Raw genomic sequence first — 24,963 nt, 5'->3', positions numbered from 1 at the left:
ATCAAACCACTCAATCACTGTGAGCCTTATCTGATCATATTCATTATTAATTCTCGAACTTTTATTTCGAAAAAGTGGCAAGAAAAAAACTAAACCCGCGTGAAGTGAAGAAAGAACAAACTCACCTGCCGCAAAACACAAGAGTTTCTGAAGTTGTTCAGTGACGTCATTTTTTGCGACACCTTCAAAAATTACGGCAATAATGACATCATCATTTAAATGACACCCGCGCGCTCCTGCCTAACCCAGCATCAGCATGGCTTACAGGCGAAGACGACCTCATTTAATTTCAGGTAATGACACTAAATATGGACCGGTCTTCAATTTGAAATCTCAACACAGGTAGTTTTATGTCACTTTAGCACCTTCAAAGTGTGAATTCCCTTCCCTTCATTTAGACCTCAGTGACAGTGGCCAAACAAACAACATGGAGCAGCTCGCTTTCAAATACAAGGTCAAGTCAATTTATCCCTGATAAGCATTGTAAATTCTTTAAAAATCACGTGTTGTTAACCTATTGAAATGTGTTTTTAGGAGATGTGTAAAGTGGAATCCAGCACTGATTCTGACTCTGAAATTAGTCCGAAATCAGACACCAGCACTATGGTACCATTAGCAACAACAAAGACATATGAGAGAATGTGTGATTTAGAAGTTCAATAAGAATCGTGTTGCTTTTACTCGTCTTGTCCACAAGAGGGCAGTATAATGCAATTTCAGTTTCTCCTTTAATTTCAAAGTTAAACAAGTGGCAATAAATAGCTTGAAGAGAACTCTTTTTGGAAGAATTGTTCACAAATTGCTTAACTGTTGCTTGTTTTGAAGTGCCACCATTTGTAAAATTTGTTAAGGCCAAAAAATACCAGTGACATCTTAAAAAAAAATCAATATACCATGTAAAATTCCATAATGAATGTGTGACAGGAATGTGTGAGCAGCGCGGCAGAGAGTGGCATCATAAGACGGCCACTGCCTCGAATACACGAGTCTGTGGGACGCCAGGGATGTTACTCTTTGGTAAGATGACCCCAAACCACCAAAGCAGAAACTATCTGACCCTAACGACATATATTGCCGATTGTAGTTTTTGGACCCGTATGACGGAAGCTCGGAGGATTCTGACGGGATCAACATGGAACCCAGTGCCCCGAACAGGAGAACCAAGCTGCAAGGAAAAGGAGGACGAGGTCGCTTCTCATGTCGGAGCAGGCATTTTCTTCTTCACCCTCCGTCCACAGGTTTTAGACAACCAGTAAAACCTGCAACAGAAGCACCAAGCGAGTGTCATCTTCTGGACATGCACATGAAGTGTTTGGACAACTCCGAGGTTTGGCTGTGTGAGATGACCGGCAGCCAAGCGGTAGCAACGGGCATGGACGTGCGCTACCATGATGCCCAGATGGCTGAGAGCTCCTTGGAGAGCACGGCTGACTCGTGTAATCTCCAAGTGATGGTCAAGAGGAAGCTGGACGTGGCTGAAGTTGACGAGCTGGAGCTGAGAAAGAGGCAGTGCAAGATGGAGGAGGAAGAAGATTGAGGGGAGTCTGCATCAGAAGAATGTCGCCAAGTGATTTTGCAATGCACTTTGTTTACTGCACTCTTGATGCACTTTTTTGTTACCATTTTCTCAAAAATAAATCTTATTTTGTTGGATTTCAATGTTAACATGTCTGTGTGATGTCACAGTGCAATGTCGCACATTCGACACAAATTGGTACTTTTAGTTCAGCAAGCTTTATTCAATGTAAAATACAACAACATACCTGTTCTTTCATATAAAACACGTTCTTTCTGCCAATGTCCTCTTTCCAAACATGAAATACCAACTTACCACTTCCTCAAAACCTTCAAGACACTTGCACAAAAAAGTATATGTATATTTTCTAATACTACTACTGGTCCACAAATGTTCACGAATGAACTTGTGCAAACTAAATGTGTGTTTAAGGGCGCATACGAAGGATTATATGGGTCGGATTTACGACGAAGATTTTTGACTACGACTACTCTGTGCACAGAACTGCCACACCGCGCTCGTAGAAGCTATGCGGATCTTCCTTGGTGGCGATGTCAAAGTCGACCGTGAAGATGAGGTCCGACCTGGTGAAGTTGAGGTACACGGGTAGTGTGACCTAAGAAAAAGAACATAATGGTGAGCGTGTGTATGGAAAGGGGGCGTGACAACAACCTGTACCTGTAGATGGCGCTCTTCCTTACCGTGTGTCTCTTTTCACCATCGCCTTGTTTGATCCAGCGGAGCTGAGTGAGAGGCAGCTCGGTGGAGATGGACGTGGACAAGGACAGCTTGTTGTTGCCGCATGTTGCCCCCTGCAGTTTGAGTCCTGAATTGCACAATTGTGTGTCAGAACATTCAGATTTTTTTTCTTTCCTAAAATTCCAGACTAAATATTTAAAACAAACACGAACAAAATAAACCCCACAATAAACTGTCAAAAGAGGCATGTCAGACCTTTGATGCCGAAGCTGCACGCATCCAGAGTGGCACCCTGGGCGTTGGTGACGTTAACCTCCAGACAAAGCTCCTCCAGAGACCAGCTGTTGGCTTGGGCCACGTACTGGCGGGTGGCGGTGATGTACGCCTCGGGTACAAACAGGCTCCCCAGGCACACGTGGATATTCTGGGAGCGGAGGAGGAAACACATTTAGATGGGCAGTGATTCCTTCTTCTTCACACATTCCAAACAATCATTTTTTACCTTCAGTTCCTTTGCACCCCCGCTAGCAGCGGCCTGTGAGATCTGCTGAAGCTGCTTGATGCGTTCGCTGAAGTCCGCCACCCACTGGATGACGGTCATGGAGATGGGCACGGTGTAGCGACACCAGCTGCGAGGGAGGATGCCTGAAAGGTGGAAAAGAATGAGCATCAAGACCATTTAGAGCTTTTTTTTCTTTTTTAAATGTTCCTTATACCTTTCACGAGATCGCTAATCAGAGTTCGCAGGTCGTTGGTCTGCTTCTTCTTGCCCTGGCACACTTGCACCACGTCCGACAGATCCTGCCGGACCTCCTGTAGCATCTTGCCGCCCATCTTTACCTCGCGTTCAAAGAAGCGGAACAGCGGGTCCTAGAGGAATTTAAAAAAAGACAAGTTACAGAAAAACTTTTACGTCCAGTTTGTTCCATAGTTTTACCTTTGTCGCTTCACGAGAGACAAACACCGAAATGAAGAGCAGATTTCACCTCTGCTGCGTTTGGCTTGTTACCTTGATGTTCTCCACCGTGCGTTTGAGGGGATTGACGGTTTGAGGCATGAGCTGCAGCCAGTTGCCGGCGGTGGTGTGCAACGTCCTCATCCAAGCCGGCTGGGCGTCGGCGGTGGACGCCGTGCGCTCCTTCTTCTCGGTCTCATAGGCGAGGTCATCCTCATCCTCCAACATCTGCATTTTCAGCATCTTACCCATCATGTCAGTGCCTGAGCAGCCCGGTGAGGAAAGAGCAAGGGGGGAGGGGGGGTATAGTGAGCGAGGAAGGTAGGGAGACAAAGTTGTGGTGGGAGGAGAAATTAATAAGTGCAACACAAAAGCTCATCTCCATAACGGCTTCGGAGTTAATCACAAAAAAAAGGATAACATGACAAGGCTTCAGGCAATACATCATTCACATGTAACATTGAAATATAAGTCCTATGATTTATGAAAATATGCTCAAATTGTGGCCATCTTAAATGTGCCAATAGTTATGTCAAGATGACATACATATTGGAATAATAAATTAAAAATATTACAGAATGGAAAAAAATATTTTTTTTTCCCTTTCATGTCATTTGGATACATTAAAAAAAATACATGCAGTTTTTCAATTGATGATTCATATTAAAAAATGCAAAAAAAATTGTTATCTTGCTTCGGGCATTATCAAACAACAACAGAAAAAGCGGTGGTGATTGAGAAATGGCCGCACGCCTTATTAGTGAGGGTAGGGGAGTATTGATTGGCATATACAGTCAACTCGCCTTATTATTAGGTACACCAACTCATGAATTTGCTTATTAACATGGCATGTCTTATTTAACCGCACTCAAGAGGTGTACCCAATAAAGTGGCAAGCGAGTTTATAACGAGGGTAGGTGAGGATGCCTGAGGTGGGGGTGGTCGGGGTGGGGGGTTGACTCAGCAAAGCGACATGTTGGCTGTGAAATAACAGCTGCTGGAGGGTGAGGATACGCACTCCTTTTACCTTGTAAATGTGATTAGAAGGGGGGGGGACACAAACTGCACAACAATAATATACAAGAGATGACTGATAAAATGATGACCGATGGAAGATGAGGAGAGAAATGGGATAAGTGTAACGTCTCTCCTGCTTGGAGCGCTAAAACGCTGTCAGTGAACATTACAGCACTGGAATAGAAAAAAAAAAGTTAATAAACTTGTTGTGTTAAGAATGAGAGGTGAGTTGTGAGTTTTCCGGTTTAGTTTGTAACCAATAAAGGATTAATGAGGACTGCTGGCGGCATACCCTGAGTGGTGAGCAAGACTTTTTCCGCATTGCTAGGCAACCCCAGCCAAGATGGCGTCTGCGTGTCGGGAAGCATCTCCACCCAGTGCATGAACTCTTCGCGCCTGGAGGAAAATAAAGAAATAAATCATACGTGGGTTGACATTAACCTCCCGAGTCAGTTCAGAAATGCGGGCACAGCTACTGACCGAATGCCGTCGGGCATCTTGATGTCTTTGTTGCCGTCCACTTTGAGGGCCAGCTTGAATTCGCTGTCGAAGCTTCCCTTGGTGAAAATGCGATCCAGGAAGGTGTTGAGCAGGCGCTGATCAAACTCGTTGTCGATACGACCGCCGTAGATGGACTGAGCCATGAGGGTCTTTAGGGCGGCCCAGGGGATCTTGTCTGGGGCGATGTTCTGACGACCCTGCGGTTGTTGCAATGTCATTTTAGAGCAGGGGTGGCAAACAAAATGGCGTTCCGACCTCTTTTGAACGTATAAGCATTAGCACAAACCTTAGCGGTGTCGTCGAGCCAGGTGTCGACGGTATCGCAGGCCGAGCGCAGGTCGGACTCTCCAAATTCATACTTCTTGGACCAGCCCAGCGGGGCGTAGCGGAGACGCTCTTGGATGACGGCGTGGAACCAGGCCAGCAGGAAGTAGAGACGGGCACGCTCGTTGGGAGCCTGTACAAACGCAGAGGAGAAATTTTTATTAAACTAAATCAAGCAGGAAATGGGGAGTTGTGCGCTTGTTACCTTGCACATGCGAGCAACGGGGATGCTGCTGAAGGTACGCAACATGTTGGCCTTCACACCAGGAGGTGGCTCGAACACAAAGATGCGACCAGCACGAAGCAGATTCACCGGGACCTGAGGGAGGAAAAGATAATGTTAAGCTAAACTTAGAAATAGCCAAGACATTAAAAAAATAATCTAATATTTCCCATGGTGTGAGGGTGAGTGATACCTTGGGATTGATCTCCATGGTCAAGAAGAGCCTGAAGCTGGCGTGAGGCTGCATGTTGTGGAGCTTCTTCTCCAGCTGCATCAGCCAACCAGGAGCCAGGTGGACATTCTCCAACATCACCCACCTGCCCGACTTGACGGCGGTGTTGATGTCTCTGTCGGCCTTGTTGAAGCCCTCAGCCGACCCTGTGGATGATCGAAGATTGCAATCAGGTACAATTCTTTTTTTTTTTATCTGATGTGAATAGATGGAAGGAATTGGCATATATGGCATAAATGTGTAATCTTCTCACCGATGGAGATGGAAGTGATCTGCTTGTTCTGCTCGGCAGCCAAATCTCGGACCAGACCGCTGGCGTCATAACCCGGGACAGAACACATGAGCACTGGTGTGCTGGGCTTCACCTGCACACACGAGGAGATAAAGTCAACCCCACTGACAAGAACCGACTATTCTTCTTGGAAAACATCCATACCTCACTATCCACGATGTTAGCCAGATCGATGGGCTGCTCGATGATGCTCATGAAAGCCTCTCCCAGGACCTTTGCCACAAAGGTGTGCGACATGGCCAGCAGACGGTCCGGACGGAAGGCCTGGATCAACAGCAGCTGGTGAACTGCTTGGCCGATGGTAGCTGAGGAGAAAAAGCAGAGGAGTGTGTTCGGAGCAGCTCATGAAGGATGATGGCTTAAGGGGGGAAATGATTTACTTGACTGCTTCTCCTCAAACCACAAGTAAGGAACAGCAAGGTCCGGAGTGTTACTCTCCAGCCACATGAAGATTTGCTGAGGTGACAAAACACAGCAGTCACTTAAATACCTCGAGTAGCTTAAAAAAAAAAACATTTTAGACTGCTCACCTCATCCGACTGAATTTTAGTCACCAAGTCCTTAAACGCAGGCAGGCGACTGAGGCGGATCATTGCCTCACACTGCTCTGTGGTCAGACCTTTGACCTTGGGCAGGGTAGTGCCAGTAAGCACGATCTCCTTACCACGGAGGAAGTGTTGGAACTCTGCGTCGTATGAGGGCTCGCTAGAAAAAAAATAAAAGGCTCAGTTAGGGGGTGCACCCTCTCTCGTGGAGCTAAATTTTTACTACTGACCTGGTCATTCCCTTAAGGCTGATCTTAGCCAGCAGCATGGCAAACGTGATGTGGTCTTGGTGCAGCATTCCTCTGGCAACCCTGTTGAATGCCACCTAAAACAAAACAGTCCATGTGATTTTTTTTTCTTTCTTGTCAATTTCTCCACGTCATACCTGGAAGAGGTCTTTGGTGATGACAGCGAGTCTTTGCGAGTGGTCACTGATATTTTTGAGGTTGCTGTTCTCATACAGTACAGTATGGTAGGTGTCCAGGAAAAAGTGAAGAGAATACTGGTACAGGAAGTGGATCTGGAGAAAACATTTTTAAAAAAAATGTAAGTGGATGGATGCCTTCAATGGCTCAGAGTCTACGTTCAGACCTGGTTGAGTGACTCCATGGTGAAGTAGATGCTGCTGCAAGCAGACGACAGCGACAGGTACTGCTGCGACACGGCCTCCACCTCGGCCATGATAATATCCGTCTCCTCCACCTTCCTGGTCACCTCGGCGGCCTCCTTCTTCAGGTTCTCCAGCGTGGTGATGATGGTGTCGTCGTCGAGGATTCGCCCCTTTACTTCATTGAGGGCCTGCAGGAGGGATTTCTCCAGCTGTCTCAAACGCAGCTGGAATTCACCTGAGTTGTCGAGAGAGATTCAGATCAGCCTCCTAGCTGGTTTTGAAATGTCATGATGTCATGGTTGTGCCAGGCACCCTGCAGTTTGAGGAGGTCTGAGCGTTTCTCGTCCACGTCGGGCCTCTCCGCTTTCAGCACCTCGTTGAGACACTGGCTCTGAAGGCTGCTGCGAGTCACCGTGAAGTTGACGAATGTCACACGGGAGCACAAGTCTGGCGGGAACTCCACCTGCGTTCAGATGAGAGAGTTAGAGAATGTGTGAGAGCTAAGTGATATGTTCAGCTTTGCCTCCTTACCGTCGGGTCTCGCGTGGAAAGGAAGATGACAAAGGAAGGTGACAGATCGATATCTTGGTCGCCCAAAGTGATGAGCACACGGCCTCCGGTTCGACGGACCTCTCTGTTCAGCACTGGGTTCAGGATGGGGTCGTAACTCTCCACGTCCTTGAGGAAAAAAAAAAATAGTATAAATAGAAACCTACCAGTGACCACAATTGTCTTCAATACGATGAAGTTGCTCAATAAAACATTCAAGTTCTCTACCTGAACCAGCAGCGGGTTTCCGAAACGGAGGGCGCTCTCCAGGTTCTTCCTGAAGGCGTCATCCAAGAAGCTGGTGCGGGTGATCTTGCGATCTTTGTACTCGTTCATAATGAACTCGGTGGCTTGGCCAGACGGGTCGATGATCAGCGGGTACCTTGAGGAAGCCATGATGAGTTTAGAACCTTTGTTATAAAGTCGCGGTGGGCAAATTTTTCAGAAGAAAAAAAAAAAACTATACCGACCTGTTGAACCTCTTGAGCATGATGGCATTTTCGGTACAGAGATCATCTGCCGGAAGAGAGTTGGCCTGCCAGCGGAGCCTCTCGTCTGCGTTGGAGAGATACTCCGTTCTGGCGATGTCGGTACGGAACTGAGAAAGAAATCGAGATTATTCATCATCAAGCGACAACGTACACCAGGATCCATATTTGGGGATTTTCCGCATACCTGTATATTGGCTTGCTGCAGGTGATGAGACCAAGTTGTGAAGAGATTCTGTCTCATCTGTTGCTCAAAATAGCCAGCGTACGTGATGAAGGCGGCGGAGAGCAGACAATCTCCGGCGATGGTAGACATCTGGTTCTTGAAGGTCTCACTGGTCTTCTCCCAGCGCTCCCTCTCTGCTGACAGACTCTTCAGGAGGGCTGTGCTGCGGTTCACCTGTCGGGATAAAAAAGAAAATCATGAAAAAAAATAGACAAGGAGGAGGGGGGGGGGGATTTAGAAAAGTGGCAACCTTGGCCTCGACCGCCGCCAGGTCAGCCTTGATGGCCTGAGCTTCCGAGATGAGGACGGCGTACTCCTCCTTGTAGCGAGCGATGCTAGACTCCAGGTCCCTGATCATCTGCTCCACCTCTTCCGCCTTGGTCTTGTTGTCCGTGGCGTCGTCCTCGAGCTTCTGGAGCTCATTACGGAGAGGCTCCACACGCTTCAGCATGTCGGCATAGTTGAGCTAAAGAGAAGACAGCGTTCATCAGTAAAGTGTTTTTAAAAATTTTTTTTATTTTTAGTTACCTGAGCAATTGCCCATTTCACCATAGGCCCACAAGCCAGCGAGGCCCTGTTGACTTGATCGTAATTGTAGCTCGGGTTGGACATGTAGTTCTTCTTCATCTTTTCACGGATGGAGTCACTAGATGAAAAGCGGTTGGTTTTAGATTCGAGTGCTCCAAACTGGAGGCCAGTGAAAAAAGTAAACCAACTTTACTAGGAATTGAAATTTTGAGGCGTTGCAATCATGAATCACAGGAAAATTTGAATTAATGGAATATTTTTAAGGAGAGGAGGAGTGGGAGCACGGCAAGCATCAACAAAATATTAAATTAAGTCATTTCAATTTTCAATCCATTGTAGAATGTCTTTTTTCCTTTTGACAAAATGGTGTCACTTCATTGGTGTGCTGATTCACTGATTTGCTCATCCATCAGATAGCAAGCGAACAGAGGCGGGGGACACCGGTCGGTACCTCATTTCCTCAGAGGAAAAGTTGACTATGCTGCTGATGAAATTGTCCCTGATAATAATTTGTCTGATTTTTTTCCAGTCACTGGTCTCCTCGCCAAGCAAAAGGCAGATAGACTCCAGGGTCAGTTTGACTGCCGCCGGGGGATTGGTCATAGCCCTCACTTCGACTAGATGTTGCCGTTTAATTGAGCTCACCGCTAGTTTGATGACGATGCCAAAGCACCGTGGGGTCAAGAAAAATAGAGAAGACAAAAAACACTCTTTAGTAAACAATTTCACAAAACAGCCGTCACCTGATCTCATCGGCAGAGAAGTTAACAATAGTGGGGATGAAGTTCTCCTTCATGATGATGGAGCGGATCTGCTTCCAGTCGGTGGTGCTCTCGCCCAGGAGCAAGCAGATGGACTCCAGTGCTAGCTTGACTGCCGCAGGTGGGTTAGCCATGGAACGCACCTCCACCAGGTGCTGCTTCTTAATGGACTTAACGGCTAGCAACATCACATGAACATGTTTTTTTATCACTAGTCTATGTACAGTACTTGTGGATTTTACGGCAGTGAATTTTTTTTTTTTTTTAATTCAAGAAACTCCAAATTCAACCAATTCCGCTGCACATACCATTCTGAGCCTCAATGACAGCTGGCTCCACCTGGTCCAAGTCTTGTTTGACACTCAGTTGCTTGTCCTTGATCACCTCCTGCTGCTTGTACACGGCTTCCTGGATCTCCTGGCTCATCACCTAGAATCAGAGCAGACGCAGGGTTTCAATACCAAGATGGAAATTGATACCATGAAGAAGAAGAAAAGTTTAATCTTACCTTTTTCTTTTCGGCCTCCTGCTGGTCTTTAATCATTTTCTTCAGCTTGTCATTCGCGGCGTCATTCTTTGCCTCCAGCTCCTGGCTCTTGATTCGAAGGTCACGACGAAGCTCCTCCACCTTCAAATGAGGAGAAGCGCCGTCAATCGTTTCCCAGAAGGGGACGCAAGTACTAAAGGTCAAAGGTGACGGGCTTCTTACCTGATCGACCGTTTCCTTGATTTTGCGGAGCCCAACGTTAAGGTGCATCTGCTGCTCCTCCAGCTCGCTGCGTTTCTCGTTGAACAAGTTGGCGTACTGGTTGATGAAGTCCAAGTAGTGGCGAGGAGTTATAGCCATGGTGTGACCGCCTCGCTTCGCCAGACGGTTGTTGGCCTGTGACAAGTGTTGACTTCAATTATATACTGTATAACATAAGATACGGGAATTCCTAAATTCATAACACGTTTACCTGATGAAGCGTTTGGTGTACGAACACGCAGCCATTGACGATAGCCTCCCTGTGAGATGGCGGCTGGGGAAGTTTGTCGTAGACGATGGGCATGTAGTCTGGGACCTTGTAGTTGGGCTTCTCCAGGTCCATTTTGCTGGTGAACTCCTTGCCCACTTGGTAAAGAGCCTCAGTGGACCAGTCTCCGAACCAATTCAGCACACACCTTGAGGAAATTGTTGTTTACCAACAAAGTCGCTCCCAAGTGTACTTCATCATTTTCCACTCACCTGTTGAAGAGGGCTGGAGATGTGGCAGCTCTGTCCTTCAGGCCCTCTGATGAGGGGTTCATGGTGAAAACAACATGGAGGTTTCTGATAACCTGGCTGGTAAACCACTTGTACAGTTCCTCGTGCGTGTCCAGCATCAGGCCCTCCTTCTGAGCGCCTTCCTTACACTGGGTCATCAGGGTGGCGTACTCGTCTCCCTCGAACAAGCCAGGAACCTGTGGATTTCATCATATTAGGGATTTTTAAAGGCAACTCTTGGCAAAAAAAAAATCGTCAGTGGTGCAAATTGACCTCTCCGTTGGCCAGCAGGGTGTTCATTCTCTCAAGGAAGCCCGAATCCAGCACGTTGGACTCATCCATGATAAAAGCGATCTTTTCATTCTTGCAACCGGAACGACGGAGCACAGTTCGGAGATCCTCGTCAAAGTCCTCGCCGGTATATTTCCTGTGTACCTGAAGACGCACAAAAATAGTTTCTATGAATACGATTACACAAGTATGGGAAAACTTGAAAATTCTGTCACGCAAACCTTGATTTGGTAAACGCTAAGTCCGTTCATCCAGGCGACAAAGCGAGACAGAGTGGTTTTCCCTGCTCCGCTCACACCGATCAACAGGAGATGTCCCTGTGGCTGGCGGAAGATTCTAGAGGAGGACATTTACATTTGAGATTTAACCTACGGATAATAAATTGTGATGAATGGGAAGTGTTTGCTCACCGATCAATTCTCAGAACATGGTCCAACACCTCGTTGAACAGTACAAGCGGGACGTCCAGCTCCTCCTCGTAAAAGACCTTCAGACGGGCTTTCACGTAGTCCCTCAGCTCCTCTTGCTCCACTGGGATGTAGTCCTACATTTAAACAAAAGACAGAATTATATTTCGATATTTTATTCTTGTTTAAGTGTTTACCTTTGAGAGCCAGTTGCTGTAGAGGATGGGTCTGTTGAGCGCCTTCTCCTTGTCGATGTTGGGGAAGTGTTTGAGCGCAACCGTGTCGATATTTTCATCGGTCCACCTTCTCTCTTCATCGCCGACCAGCCTGGAAAGAAATGAGTCGAACAACAACCACAATTATAACATGAGAAAAGTCAGATGAGGAAATATGATTGATACATTTTCAGAAAATATCAACTAACCTATCCTGGAAGAGGCGGAGAGCCTCATGAGCCCATATGCGGATAAGCCCCTCCACTGGGAGGGTCTCGAGTGGTCGTAGGGCCTCAAAGATACCCCTCACCCAGCGAGTCATCTCTCTGGGCGAGTAGATATAGTGAGGTTGTGTGTCCTGGGTGAAACGCTCCTGAAAGCAGACAAATTTAACAAAGTGAATATTAACAGTAGCTTTGACTTAATCCAAAGTGTCCATTATTTTCAAAGCTTACCTGAGACATGATGTAGAACTCAACCATGGCGGCAGTAAGAGGTTCGGCATAAGTTCGTAGAGAGGGGATGAGGCGTAGCATGGCGCGGTTGAAAGTGCCGTAAATTTGAGTGAGAGAAGCTGGGCCAGGGTAATCGACGTACACCACAGGAACGTGACGCAGGAACCTGGAAATATGCCACGCATGAAAAATAATTGGCGGCAAATTCAAGTGACCCACTATTGTAAAGTTAAACAATTATATATAAAAATATAAGAGTAATTTTAGAAATTTTAAATTAATTAAAAAGAAAAGCACAAAATATTTTTAAAACAATCAAATATCGCAATCAGAATTCCTACCTATGTGTGAGGGGTTTTCTGCCTGGATCAGTGGGAGGATTACAAGCACCCACAAACTGAATGCGCTCTAGTTTGACCCAAGTCTGGTCCGAGGTGCGGTAGAAGCCTCCATGTTCCACCATCTGTACAAGAAAACAACACCAGGGCCGTTAACATAGCAATAGTGCTGCTGTTTGTTATAAAAAATAAAAAAAAATTGTACCTGTCGGAGGAAGGAGATGACTCTCTGTGTGCCGTACTTGTCCATGTCGGGAAGATTGATCTCATCGCAGAACAACACCAACCACTTGCCGAGTTGGATGGGCGCGAGGACCACACCGTTGGGAGTACGACGGTACTCACAATAGTGGTCAAAGGTCTTGAGCAGTAGTTCTGGGGTGGTGGCACTGGAGAAGTTCAGACCGACAACCTGGCAAAATGAATAAAAGAACGTTCCTTACTGTTCATTTTTTGTCTGACACACATTTCAATTGGTCTCACCTCCATATCGGGCAAGGCCCTGAGGGCACTGAACAGAGTCATGGTTTTTCCAGAGCCAGGAGGTCCACACAGCACGAGTGGTTTGTGCTCAGCTAGCCAAGTGTACAGCAAAGCCTCATGGCGAACCGTGTCCAAGGTGGGAACCACCACATCTGGCGAGGCCACCTTGTGGGTTTCGACTTCAATCTGGGGCACCTTGCCCTGCCAAGACTGCCACTCGCCTGTGATAGAAACCTGAGCAGAAAAGGAATATTCTGATTTAAAAATGGGCTGTGATTTAGACATCATTTTTGGAGTTTTTACCTCGTAGTCAATGATGGGAATGTTGGGAGCGGTGGGGAGGGGCACAGTGGTAATGCGCCGGATATATTCCCCAAGCTCAGCCCTCATCTTGAGGCGTCCATCGCCGGAGAACGACCAAAGAATGGCGTAGATCAGATACCTCTGTAAATAAACAAGAAGGTTGTAAAAAATGCATTTAAATTGCTAAAACTTTCACGAATGTTCAAATTGATAGCTAACCTGCATATATCTCTCAAGCTGATCGATGGGCATTGGAAAGTCGGGGTGGTTGTTGTTGTAGAGCGCCACGTTGCGGCACGCCTGGTGCAGCATGGAGCATAGAGAACCCAAGCAACGCAAGCGGGTGAAGTCCATGATGTGCTCCATCTTAGAGGCGTGCTCCAAAGCCTTGATGACCAGGCCGGTGGAGGTGAAGTATGGCTGAAGGATTGTGGCGGCATCACGTTGGATCTGGAGATAAAGAAGGTGTCAGTGAAGAGGTCATCACATGGTGGGCGAGTCTCATATCACCTGTAGCATAGGCGAAGCGGTCTCCTCTTCGTCTTCGGTGCCCTTTCTATTTCGCTGGGCCTCATCTTCTCCCTCGTCCAGAGGGATGCTGCGGAACCGCGCCAGGAAGTTGTTGAAGATCATGTCCGTGCTGAGCACATCCTCGCTGAACCACACCATACCGCAGCGCGAGACTGTGGCCAGGGTGGCGTACTTCAAGTCCTGGACTTCAAACATAACACGCACCTGGAGAGAACCGGAGAAGGGTTAACACCAGATTTGACACGCATGAGAAGAAAAAGAGTAGCTGCTGTTACATTTGGTGGCAAGCTGAGACGTTCTCCGTTGGGCAGCGTGAGCAGCTTGTTGTCATCCAAGACGGAGTTGAGATTCTCCACCCACTCGGGGTCGACGTCTCCGTCAAAGATGATCCATTGGCGCTTCTGCAGTTCCCCTCTCACGTTGTCAATGATCCTGGATTAAAAAAAAAAATACTCAGGCCTTTTCATCATGGTGTCACACGTACTTCAAGGAGGTCAAAGTTCAAATGACATTGTTTTGCTAATTTACAACCTAACCAAATATTTCATAACTCACTTCCTGAGGATGTGCGTGAACAAGCCGTCAGTCCATTCGCGAGTGTTGGGGTCCAGGGTTCCATACAAGTGGTCCTTGCTGATAGCTTTGGGGTCGATAATGTGAGCCACTCCCTCGACACCCTCAAGCCGCTCCAGGGCTTTGAGGAGCACCCTCCACGCCATGGTCTTTCCACTCCCCGAAGGTCCCACCATCATGAGACCGTGGTTGATCTGTGTGATCTGGTAGAGCTGCAGCACCTAGGTACACAAATATTTGAAGGACACATTGTCAGAAGACCACACAGGAACTTCTAAGAACACCAGATGGACTTTCTTTTCGCTTACCTTCTCCACCCACATGCTGCCCACGTCGTCACCGTCGCCGTAAGTGAGGTACATCTCCTTGCAGACCTTCTTCAGCTCCTCCCTCAGCGCAGTCATCTCGCCACGCATGTACTGGACGCCAGGGAAGACGTCGGACAGCAGGCTGAACAGAAGAGGGATGTCCTCGGCCACCAGTTTGGGAACCATGGTCTCGCACACACTCTGAATAAGAATCTACAGCGAGAAGACCAGAATGACATCAGTGGGCAACAAAAATGATGATTCCATTTTTTTATCTGGGAAAATGAATGTTACCTCTTGTTCAGGAAGGTTCTCTGCAATGTCGTTCTCATCAACGACCTCCCCGCGTTCAAGCTTCTCTCTTTTGATCCTCTGGATACGTTCGCGCTTCACGTTGCCAGCGCTTATCAGCACGCTCTTGAGCGCTCGGAGTCCGAAATCGTAGTGGCTCTGAGATGACAGCTGCTCGTCACACAGCCTGAAATCAAAGAGGCGATTAGCAACCAAGTTCTCGGGAATTCAATTCGAAAAGATCTTGTCTTACTTGAAGAATGGGACGATCTTCTTGGCGAGGATCTCGGCTGTGCGGAAACCTTGGGAGTAGAGCATGACTTGGGCGATGAGCTGGCGATCCGGCTTGGTCATGGCCAAGCTGCGGAAGAGCTTCTTCAAGTTGTCGGGCAGGTTGGATCGGCCTGCGTAGCCGGGATTCATGGTGATGAAGATGGCCATGTCCGGGCTCACCTTCACCTGCTTGTTCAGGAGCTCAGTGGTGACAGGCACACCTGAAGGGATAAGAAGAGAGACGCTTTATGGAGGTCTGCTTTCAAGCTGCCCCGTGTCACTAATATGTTGACATACTTCTGTCCCTGTTGGGGTTGCTGTGTTCCCTCAAGGCCACTTGGATGTACTGGACTTGCTGGGAGACGGCAGACAGCATTCTCTCCTCCAGACGATTGAACTCGTCAAAGCAGCCCCAAGCGCCGACCTGACACAGTCCCACGAAGATACGACCCATGGCCTAAGGAAGAGGACAGAAAAAAAGAGGTATAGATACTTTGGATAACATCCGCATGACTAAAAATCTGTTTTTTAAAATGGCCGACCTGGAAGTCAAAAGTCTCATCGCAGTTGAAGACCAAGACGAAGCGACCAAGCTGGTGACCCAAAGCTTTCACGGACTCAGTCTTTCCTGTGCCAGCGGGACCTAGCAGAAGACGGATTTATTAATTTAGATCATCTGAATTTTAAACAAATGCTTAAGCAGCAAAAAGCAGACATACCAAACGGTGAGCCCCCGAGGCGAGCCTCCAGAGCTTGAGTCATGGTCAGGTAGCAGCGGTCAGTCAGCGGTGTCTGGACGAGCTTATCCTGGACGCCCAAGTATTCGAAGCCGTAGTTGAACTTAGCGTTGGCCATCTGGATGGAGAGCTGCTGCAGCACGTCCGTTTGCTTGGGGTCGAAGTAGAAGCGCATTTGACTGAGCCACTCGAAGGACTTGGGGTTGTCGATCTTGTTCTTGATCAGAGTCCTGGTCACGTCACGTTGGTGGACCAGCTCGGTGATCTGATTGAGATGGACACAAAAAAAAAAAGTCAGACAAAAACTCAAAACTGTTACCTAGACTTATGAGATTTTTTTTTTTCCGCCTAACCAAGTGCTCCAGTTTCCTCCTACGAAGTGGAGGTTGCTCCATCAGCACAGTGTCAGCGAGCACGTTGAGTGTGGCCTCCACGTTTGACAGCACCCCTTGCATGGGGCTCATGTCCCCACCACCAGAGACCGTGGTCAAGGCAGACTCAATATTCTCGGACCAGGCGATTTGGGTGGACAGCACCACCAACTGGGCCTGTGGAAAGCGAAAATAAAAAAGTTAGATTCGAAATTGATGCACATTAGTCTTCAAAAACGTCCCGATATTGAACCTGATAACGATCGATCCAGGTGATGTACTGGTTCAGGTCGACGGCGCTGCCCTTGTTGAAGCCCGTGACTTCCGTGACGGACTCCGCCAACAGCTTGGCCAGCGTCACCCTCATCTCCTTCTCCACTAAGGTGAGCCACTCGTTTATCTTGGGGTGCTCCGTGATGGAGACGGGCGTCTTGTAAACGATTTCCTCGCCCTCTCGGGATGATATCCCGAGCACCTCGGTGTTGTCTTCGTTGAGCAAGATGCTGGAGACGCCGGCGAACATCTTTTTGAAGTGCTTCTGCAGTTTGGCCACGTTCTTGCTGTTGCCGATGATCTCCAGGAGGTCCTCGTCTCCCACGAAATAGAATCTGGAATGAGCGATTCAGAAGAGACGTTAGGTGTTATGTTCGATTAACTGCTACTGAAAAGGGAAAACAAATATAGGGGCAGACAAGGAGCTCGTACTGTTGAGTGAGGTTTTCCAATTTATGATCTGTTTTCTTGTCACTGTGCCAACTGGAAGCCACCAAACAATGGGCTGAACTCATGTTTCAAACGTGGTTGTGTGTCTGCATGTGTCAGCGTCAAATAGTGTTGTTTTTAGCATTAGCATTTTGATTGCTTCTTCTTGAATGTTTGTATAAGTGACAACAGTTTGGAAGTGTGCTTATGACACCTGCAGGATTTAAGTGGAACTGCAACAACATGCATTCAGTCTTTTTTTAAAAAAAAAAAGTCTCACAACTACTGAGTTTACCTTGGGAATGAAGATCTTTCCCTCTCCAAGTATTCACCCAGGGCCTTCTGGATTTTACCAAGAAGGTCAGCCAGTCTTTCCAGGGACCTCTGCACCCCTTGTATGTTCAGCACGTCCATCACCAGGGGAGACTTGGTCACTTTCTTCATCAGAGCTAAGAACTCAGTGCTGATACTAGAAAAAATAATTTGGAGTCAGGTTTTATTGCAGTTGTTGGCAGCTAGAAGGAGATGGTGGTTCTTTGTTAACCTCTGGAATCTTTGCGTTTCTACAGGCAGCAAGTGTTTGATGTCGGCACTGCCTGTGAAGATGCCCTCCAGGTAAACCCATCGACGCTGGACATCGATCCAGACGTCAAACAGAGCCATAATGCGATTCAGTTTGTCTTCCCAACTCAGAGCATCTTCTTCAAACACCTAAAAAAAAAAAAGAACATTGTTATGAGTACAGTTTTGCAGGCAATGAACACATCCAACATTTACCTTGTAGTACGGCGACAACTTCATGGCAGACACGCTGTTGATGTGTTCTTTGACTTTGTTGAAGAGGTCGTCCCATCCTCTGATCAGTCGACACTTATTCTGGTAATTCACCAAGTCCAGCTCGTACGAGTTCCACACTTCACGGATCTGCAAAAAAAATTATCAGCAAGCCAAATACTCCAAATGTAATCAACCACTGCCTGATGCGAGCTGACCTGTTTGAGGAACTCCTCCAGAGCCATCTCTCCTTGGGCCACCAGGAGCACATCTTTCACAACCATCTCGTTCTTCTGGAGATCTACGTCCCAGATCTGACCCAGGGTCAGTTCTGACAGCACCCAGTTGACGTGCAGACGCTTCATCAGCTGCTTCCAGTGGCGGTCCTTCAGAGCCTCCGACTTCAACTCGATCACCAGCATGTTTATCTGTTCAAAGCAACAAAATGAAGGTTACAATTGAATCAATCCAGTGTCCTATTCGTGCTCATTGATCATTTCAGAGTCGCCTTGACCTTCATATATCCCTTTAGCAGCCTCTGGACATACTCGTAGGAAGCGTACTGTCTTAGTCTTGCTTGGAAGTTCTTCAGTTGGTTCAGAAGAGCATCTAGATTTTGACGAAGCTATAACACACAAAAAAAGGAGATGTAAATCCAAAAAATATTTGAATATGTACTATAACAGGGATTTCTACTTCAGTTATTCGTTACCTTGCGAGGTTGGACAGACACCCAAGGCTGCTCTTTCATCTGGTCTATCTGCTCCCACACCTTGGAAAGCTCGGACCAGACCTCCTTCAGGTCATGCAACTCCTCCAGTGCTACCTACAATTTGGAAAGAATAATGTAGCTGGTTGCAGCTAACAAATTAAATGATGCTTTTTGGTGGTTATTCGAGTCTTACCTGAACCCTCTCCTCACTGCCGCTTAGCAGGCCGGTGTCAGTGAGCTCCAGGGCTTCTTTGGCACGGGCGCACTTCTCTCTTTCGACCTTCAGACGGCCGAAGTTGCCTTCATAGATGGTGAGAGACTGAAGAGCCTCCTCGGGTCGCAAGTTACCCTGATGGAGAATATTATTGAAGGTGTGTGGCTGGCTGTAAACTATCAAATTTCATCTTACAGCGACTGGTTTAGTCTTCTCCCAGTCGTTGAGCAGATCAGTGGTGCGGTTTTCCACAGCCTTGTCCTCCTGGACGATCTTCAGCTGCAGGTTGGCCACCTGCTGCTGGATGGCTGTGTCCTTGCGCTTCATGATGTCGCTGAAGGCGCCCCATTCACCCTCGATGTTATCAATGTAGAGCCACGACGGAGGGAACTGGAATCGCTGCTTCTCCAGCAAGCGCTGCCCGTTACGGAACAACTGCGAAAGAGCATTTGAATTGAAACCGGGGTGACCTCATCATGCTGTTTGGATAAAAAAAAATTAAAATATCTACTCACGTCCACATTTTTCTCAAACTGCTTGATTTTACGCTTCAGAGTCTGGACGTATGTGATGAAGTTGACAGCGTCTGATGTGCTCGCCGTGTCCACGGAATGCTGCTCCAGGTCTTGACGGGACTAAAATGACGATGTCATGTCATTTTTGTCACATCTTGCAAAAAAAAGAAAAAAAGATCTCGTCATAGCTTACCTTGGAGATTTGGGCATGGAAGTCCTGCATGTTCTGACCCAGCATCTGTCCAAACTTGCTGAGGACTTCTTTGTGCCATGAGTCATATTTCAAATTCACCTTCGACTGGACCTGTCAATCAATTAAAAAAAAAGAAAAAAACATTCAAGTACATATAACAAGAAGATGCATAGGCTACATACTACGTATTCAAGGTCGTCCTTACTTTTCCATAGTCAATGACGGCCGGTCCAAACTCTTTTCGTGTCTCTGCATTATCAAAGGTTCCACGTGCTTTACGAATCTGGACGAGAAGTGCCTGCCACTTGGTGAGGTCTTCACCCAGACGGTTGTAGATGTTCTCAGCCTGCATGTCCCACAAGCACTGGTACTGCAGCCACACCTGGAAGGAGCCGAGCACATATGACAACGTGAATAAAAATTGTTGGACATCACACGTCAAGCAGGGTGAGTAATTCTTACCTTGACGTATTGCTCCACCTCACCGACTATGTCTTCCACTGCATTGTAGGCTTCCTCCAAGGCAACAGGCCCATCTGGCATCCTGGTCAGAGCATTGCGGTAGAATTTCTCTTCCTCTGATAACTCGTAGTGGACTCCAACCTGGTGAAGAATTATTCAATTAATCTGGAATCTTGCCATAAACGGACTCTTATGTTCCCTACCTGGTATCTTTGGCTCTGGATCCTGGGAAGTGAAAGGATGACCATCTTCCATGAGAACATCTCTTGGTAGAGCTTGTAGCGGCAGTCCTCAATGGGCGGATTCAAGTAGATGACCTGGTTGGTGATCCTGAGCTCATGGACCACATTCTAGAGAAAAAAAAAAAATCTTGAATCACGATGATGTTCACAGCAATTGTAGAATCCAGTTGATGATCTATGATGCTGACCTTGATCTTGGGCTCACCCCCTGGTTTATGGCTCACTTGAGGAGCCTCTGTGTCCATGTCTACGTCAGCTTTATCCTCCACTTGGCCACGGAGCACCTGAGTCCAAGCCTTGAGTCCGGCCTGTAGACGTACTCCCAGGATGCGCTCAATCTAAAACAAAATAAATGAGTGTGAATGCGATTGACTGGCGACTAGTCGAAAGGTCTGACCTACCTCGATGTCAAGCTTGTTGACCCAGATGGGTAAGTTGGAGTAGGAGTGCAAGTTGAGGTCGTCCACAGCTTTTTGAACCCGATTGAGAATGTCTGAGAAGGTCTTGTGGTCAAACATGCAAGTGTCCAAAGAGCGGACCTCCAGATCTATTTTCTCCTCAATCAGCAGAAGATCATCCACCTGGAAACACCACAAAATACTCTCAGCACCCAGTCAAGATTTTCAGAAATCATTTTTTTTCACACTGACCTTCTCTTGAAAGTTGAAGACTGTCTCAGCCAACCTCTGAACATACGGATCCAGCTTGTAGGACTCCCACACCAGAGTGATACCCTCTGTAATGAGCACCTGGACTTCTTTCTTCAGGCCGGCCACCAGAAGGGAGATGGAGGAGCGCTCCTCCACCTTCTCACAAGTGCGCTCGTAAGTGCGCACGCTTTCGATCAGAGAGATGGCGAACGGGTAGAGCTGGTTGGCTTGGTGGGCCTTGTTGACGATGGCCAGCGGCACACGGAAGCTCAGCCACTTGAGGTTGCGCACTTCTTTGGACAGGGTGATGATCTCTGGGAGGAAGTTGACTTTAAGTTTCAGCATGTTCCCGGTGCGACCTCGGGCGCGGGTGCTCTCAATGGTGAAGATGCGGCCAGATACTCCAAGATTACGTTGCTGCACCTGGGATGGGGAAAAAAAAATAATTTGGACGTGTAGAAGCTTCAAGACCACATCTTATGAACCTCAATTATATTTTTTTTGCACAGATTAAATAGCAACCTCTGTACCTTGCGTGCCCAGTCGTCGAAAATCTCCTGAGTGTTGAGCTTGGCCCTGAAGCTATCTCCATCCTGCTTCAGCTTGAGCCCCTCCACGTGATTTTCCCAGCCCTTGCCGAGAACATCCTCCACTCTCTTCATGTACGCCGTGAGCTGCCGGTCAATCTGCTTGGCCCAGATGATGGATCCCGACACAGGAGGAAGGTCTCGCACGTGGCTCATCTTGCACGCCTGGCTCTGCGGGTACTGGACCTTGAACTTGTCATGCAGCGACTCGATGTCGTCCTTCACACGCTGAATGAGCTGTGTTTGGTACTCGCGGATGGCGCCGCGGATGTGCGGGCGCACAAAGAGGGCGTTAAAGCGGGAGAAGATGCGGAACATCTCGTTGGCGTTCTTGGCCGTGCCCAGCTGGTCACGCAGGCGGGCTGTGATGCGGGTCTCCACGCGGTCGATACGCTCGTCGTATCGCTTCATGGCCGCTTCCCAGGCTTCCATGCCCTCCTTGGACACATCCAAGCCATCCACTTCTTTGACATTCTCATAGGCCAGGTTGACCTCCTCGATGGCGTTGGCGTCGGCCGCGTCGAAGAGGACTCCGGCTACCTTCATGTCCTGAGGCTCCACTGGCTCTCCAGGGGCGTGCTGAGGCACGGCGGAGACCTGGAGATACACAGAAAGGTGATTCGAATGATTAATTGGAGAAGATAACAAGATGATGACGGTACGCATACCTGAGGCCTTAGCACACGAACAATGACAGCCCTAAGCTGCTCGTGCTGCCTTCTGAAGCGCCTCATGTGATCCAAGCGGGATTGGAGCTTCCTGTGGGCGGGGCTGAGGCGCCATACCATCTTCAGGTTCTCCTCTCGCTTCCTCTTCACGATGTCCCTCAGGAGCACCTGGAGTTTCTCATACTCATCCTCCCAGGTCTGGAAGACCTCAAAGCAGGCCACCATCACCTGTAGAAGAAAAACATACAGTGAACCTTTCGTGATTTGCGGCAGTATTTATTCTTCAGGTGACCACTTCAAATGCACGACGGATACCTTTTCAAATTCCTCGTAGGCGACGTGCATGAGCTTCCTGGTGCCCAACACTTTCAAAAGCTGTGTGCTCAAATCCCTGGAGATGGCCTCGACCAGACGCAGGGCTCTCTGAATGGGGTACTTGGTGTTCCTGATCTTCTTCAGATGGGTGAAGATGGCCATCAGAGCCTGGCGGATCTTGTCCAGCTCAGAAGCGGAGAGCAGGTCATTAAGGGGGAAGTCTTTCATCAGAGGGTTGTAGTCATTGACAGTTTCAACCGCCTGTTTCAGACCTGGGAAGAAATAAATTTGTCATAAATCAAAAATGATTTGTTTCTTAGGTACAAAAGTGCCATAAAATTTCAACCATGCCGTCAACTCACCAGTGTCTGTATCAAAACTGACAGTAGCGTGGAAACGTTTCCCATGCTTGAGGATGTCCAGCGTGAGCAGAACCTCCGGGCTCTCTCTCTTCTCCTGGATCCTGTTTAGGGCCCGCTCCAGATTGAGCCAGAAACTGATCTCCTGGAGCGCCGTGCCTGATGCTGGGTCACGGTCCAGCTTGGTCACCTGGAAGCAGAGGAATTAGAATGAGAGTTCATCTTAGCATGTGTGAAGAAAAGGTTCTGTCTTACCTTCTGAATTTCCCTGATCCAACGGTTGACTCCAGACTGTAGCTGGTTCAAGAAAGTGGGATCCTCCACTTTATCCCCAAAGTCAGTAACTTTTGGTTTCTCGCCACGCTCGTAGCACTGCTTGGCGATGTTTGTGATGATAGGATGGATGAGCAGACTGATCTCAGGGATCTCGATGTTCTGCTGCAAGTGCAGGAGGCCCATCTCCAACTCGGCGATCTTTTTCTCCACGGATGGTGCCATTTTGTCCCCATCCCTACGCAGAAATGAATTCATGACCACATTCAAGGGAGCATCATCTAAGGGAATTAGGTAGAATTATTTACCTGTCCGCCTTTCCGGACTCACGGATGTATGATTTGAAGAAGGGAGCGACGGCGTTACTGATGAAGGAGTGGAGAGTCTCATAGGGAGAATCCTCGCTCAGCGTCAGGACCCGGACTTGGGTCGATATGGGTTTGTCTGCATCGATGACGCCCGTCCTCTTGATAAGAGCCAAGCTGCAGGACAGAGGTATATTAAATAGGGCTGCAAAATTCCAGAAATTTTCAAAGTTGGAAAGTTTCCATGGGAACACACTTTCACTCCTATTTGAAACAAGTTTAATAAAAGACAAAATGAACAGAACTGACTTTTGAAATGTGGGTTTACCTGTTGGACTTGAGCCCATAATGTATGTCAATGCTGATGTTATAAGTGATGCCCTCCTTCTCTTCCTCTCCTTCATCGCCGACATCCTCTGGACAAATATTATATTTTTAATGAATTAGATCATATGTAATGATACTATCAATAGCCTTTTTTTCTGAGGCACAGGACCAACTAGTCAGAAGGAAACTGAATATAATGATTTCATTGATACATGCTGACTCACATGATTAAAAAAAAAAAAGGCAGCATGACTCGCAAAAGTAAAAGTGATTCTAATCTTCCCATTTATATTTTGCTTGTTTATGTTTTATAGTTACATTTGAAGGGATAATATGCAGATAAGTTTATAGTTGCAGATTTATGGCACTTAAAGTGGTGCAGTGTTGGTTTCCATTCAAAATCAATGTCTTTTTTTAAACCCGAGTGCTGCATTTGTTTCCATTTATAATGAGCGCGCTGGATTTAGACAGATATAAAAGTATATCTGCACTATTAGAATTTAATACACTGATTTATTTTCAACCCTCACATTAATACCAAAGATTCAATGTCAAACATTTAACATGTTTAATTCAAATTTTAACTCTGATGGGGGAAAATAGCTCGGATTTTGCGTGATCTGTGACTTTTAGAGAACAACAGAGCTGTGCCAGTTCATGTCAGCAAAATCGTCCACTGGCTGTAGCCGGGCTAGCTAGCTTAGCCGCCCAATAATGACGAAGAGATTTTTATTACCCTTAAGCGCGCTTCTCTCCACCAAGATAGTATGGACTTGAGGGTCGCTCAGAAATTTCCTCATCTGCTCCACGGTGCTTTTCTCCTCCAGGGAGGTTTCCAGGGAGGCTGGGGCCTCGCCGCCATCTTCCAGGAGCAGCGGGACAAGCTTGCGAATGTGTTTTTGGAGCACCGAGGCGTCCGCAACCGTCTGAACAGCCGACACTTCCATGGAGCCGCTGTTGTCTTCGCCACCGCCTCCGTCTGACATCCTGCGAAGCGGTCCGGGACCACCGGTAACACCGAATAACGAACAAAAGAAACTCGACTGGCTGCAGCGGATTCGTCTAGTCACAAACTGGGTGTTGGGTACCGCTGTCAAATCGCACCACCTCGGACGTCAGATTTATTCGGGCGATGGATTGTGGTACTTGTTGTTCACAAGGGGAGCTTCACATGCAAACTCGCCAATTAAAACTACATTACCCAGAGTTCCGTGGACACTGATTATTTTCATTGACGCGTATGACCGCTAGAGGGCAGAAGGGAGATGTCTCGTTTTTTATCGTTAATAGTGTACATTTAATTTTTATCATTTTTTATACCTTAACCTCAAGTTTAGATCCACTTTTTCTAGATTAAACAAATAGTTCGAGCATTAG

The 24,963-nt window shown here is 47.5% G+C and overlaps 2 protein-coding genes across 4 annotated transcripts; one reads left to right on the top strand and one right to left on the bottom strand.

Annotated features, from left to right (window-relative positions):
- The first annotated feature begins 164 nt into the window (after positions 1 to 164).
- On the top strand, positions 165 to 1,653 carry LOC148385179 (uncharacterized). Of its 2 annotated transcripts, XM_088400039.1 has the most exons (5): positions 165 to 293; positions 399 to 454; positions 535 to 606; positions 925 to 1,017; positions 1,085 to 1,653. In XM_088400039.1, the coding sequence occupies exons 1-5, from the start codon at positions 257 to 259 to the stop codon at positions 1,535 to 1,537; spliced, it is 711 nt and encodes a 236-aa protein (XP_088256165.1). In that variant the 5' UTR covers positions 165 to 256; the 3' UTR covers positions 1,538 to 1,653. The 2 variants fall into 2 exon arrangements, with proteins under 2 accessions (XP_088256165.1, XP_088256167.1); XM_088400041.1 differs by lacking the exon at positions 535 to 606.
- Positions 1,654 to 1,715: 62 nt separating this feature from the next.
- Positions 1,716 to 24,692, bottom strand: dync1h1 (dynein, cytoplasmic 1, heavy chain 1). 2 transcript variants are annotated; one of them, XM_088400036.1, is made up of 77 exons: positions 24,323 to 24,692; positions 23,588 to 23,675; positions 23,263 to 23,436; positions 22,937 to 23,192; positions 22,685 to 22,871; positions 22,323 to 22,594; positions 22,008 to 22,235; positions 21,283 to 21,936; positions 20,753 to 21,175; positions 20,504 to 20,683; positions 20,291 to 20,440; positions 20,064 to 20,210; positions 19,861 to 20,001; positions 19,604 to 19,780; positions 19,399 to 19,509; positions 19,206 to 19,325; positions 18,886 to 19,125; positions 18,670 to 18,825; positions 18,477 to 18,590; positions 18,279 to 18,389; positions 17,983 to 18,192; positions 17,768 to 17,914; positions 17,535 to 17,701; positions 17,286 to 17,459; positions 16,542 to 16,896; positions 16,271 to 16,465; positions 15,900 to 16,182; positions 15,723 to 15,823; positions 15,478 to 15,637; positions 15,161 to 15,401; positions 14,911 to 15,094; positions 14,617 to 14,829; positions 14,291 to 14,529; positions 14,011 to 14,167; positions 13,715 to 13,939; positions 13,424 to 13,654; positions 13,205 to 13,345; positions 12,902 to 13,135; positions 12,624 to 12,830; positions 12,422 to 12,543; positions 12,081 to 12,246; positions 11,835 to 11,998; positions 11,608 to 11,737; positions 11,414 to 11,547; positions 11,225 to 11,339; positions 10,986 to 11,147; positions 10,695 to 10,909; positions 10,426 to 10,630; positions 10,176 to 10,349; positions 9,975 to 10,094; positions 9,775 to 9,895; positions 9,449 to 9,644; positions 8,706 to 8,823; positions 8,428 to 8,643; positions 8,139 to 8,351; positions 7,934 to 8,061; positions 7,692 to 7,845; positions 7,446 to 7,592; positions 7,227 to 7,377; positions 6,896 to 7,149; positions 6,690 to 6,824; positions 6,535 to 6,629; positions 6,290 to 6,464; positions 6,140 to 6,215; positions 5,904 to 6,064; positions 5,721 to 5,832; positions 5,429 to 5,613; positions 5,218 to 5,331; positions 4,975 to 5,145; positions 4,668 to 4,885; positions 4,480 to 4,583; positions 3,225 to 3,433; positions 2,932 to 3,085; positions 2,718 to 2,860; positions 2,471 to 2,639; positions 2,218 to 2,342; positions 1,716 to 2,132 (listed from the first exon to the last, which is right to left on the bottom strand). In XM_088400036.1, exons 1-77 carry the CDS (start codon positions 24,570 to 24,572, stop codon positions 2,004 to 2,006), a joined length of 13,923 nt encoding a protein of 4,640 aa, XP_088256162.1. In that variant the 5' UTR covers positions 24,573 to 24,692; the 3' UTR covers positions 1,716 to 2,003. The 2 variants fall into 2 exon arrangements, with proteins under 2 accessions (XP_088256162.1, XP_088256163.1); XM_088400037.1 differs by lacking the exon at positions 9,449 to 9,644 and adding an exon at positions 9,157 to 9,352.
- Positions 24,693 to 24,963: the final 271 nt, after the last annotated feature.

This window comes from Syngnathus floridae, chromosome 16, assembly GCF_059516105.1.
Source record: "Syngnathus floridae isolate MCC-2025c chromosome 16, RoL_Sflo_1.0, whole genome shotgun sequence".
NCBI lineage: Eukaryota > Metazoa > Chordata > Actinopteri > Syngnathiformes > Syngnathidae > Syngnathus > Syngnathus floridae.
This window is presented reverse-complemented; position numbering and strand designations above follow the sequence as displayed.

Coding starts and splice junctions, on each gene's coding strand:
- LOC148385179 (XM_088400039.1), top strand. CDS start 257: ATGGCTTACAGGCGAAGACGACCTCATTTAATTTCAG. Junction 294..398: donor ACGACCTCATTTAATTTCAG/GTAATGACACTA, acceptor CCCTTCATTTAG/ACCTCAGTGACAGTGGCCAA. Junction 1,018..1,084: donor GCCAGGGATGTTACTCTTTG/GTAAGATGACCC, acceptor TGCCGATTGTAG/TTTTTGGACCCGTATGACGG.
- dync1h1 (XM_088400036.1), bottom strand. CDS start 24,572: ATGTCAGACGGAGGCGGTGGCGAAGACAACAGCGGCTCCATGGAAGTG. Junction 20,002..20,063: donor TCCAGAGCCAAAGATACCAG/GTAGGGAACATA, acceptor ATTCTTCACCAG/GTTGGAGTCCACTACGAGTT. Junction 12,831..12,901: donor GGGCCTTGCCCGATATGGAG/GTGAGACCAATT, acceptor TCATTTTGCCAG/GTTGTCGGTCTGAACTTCTC.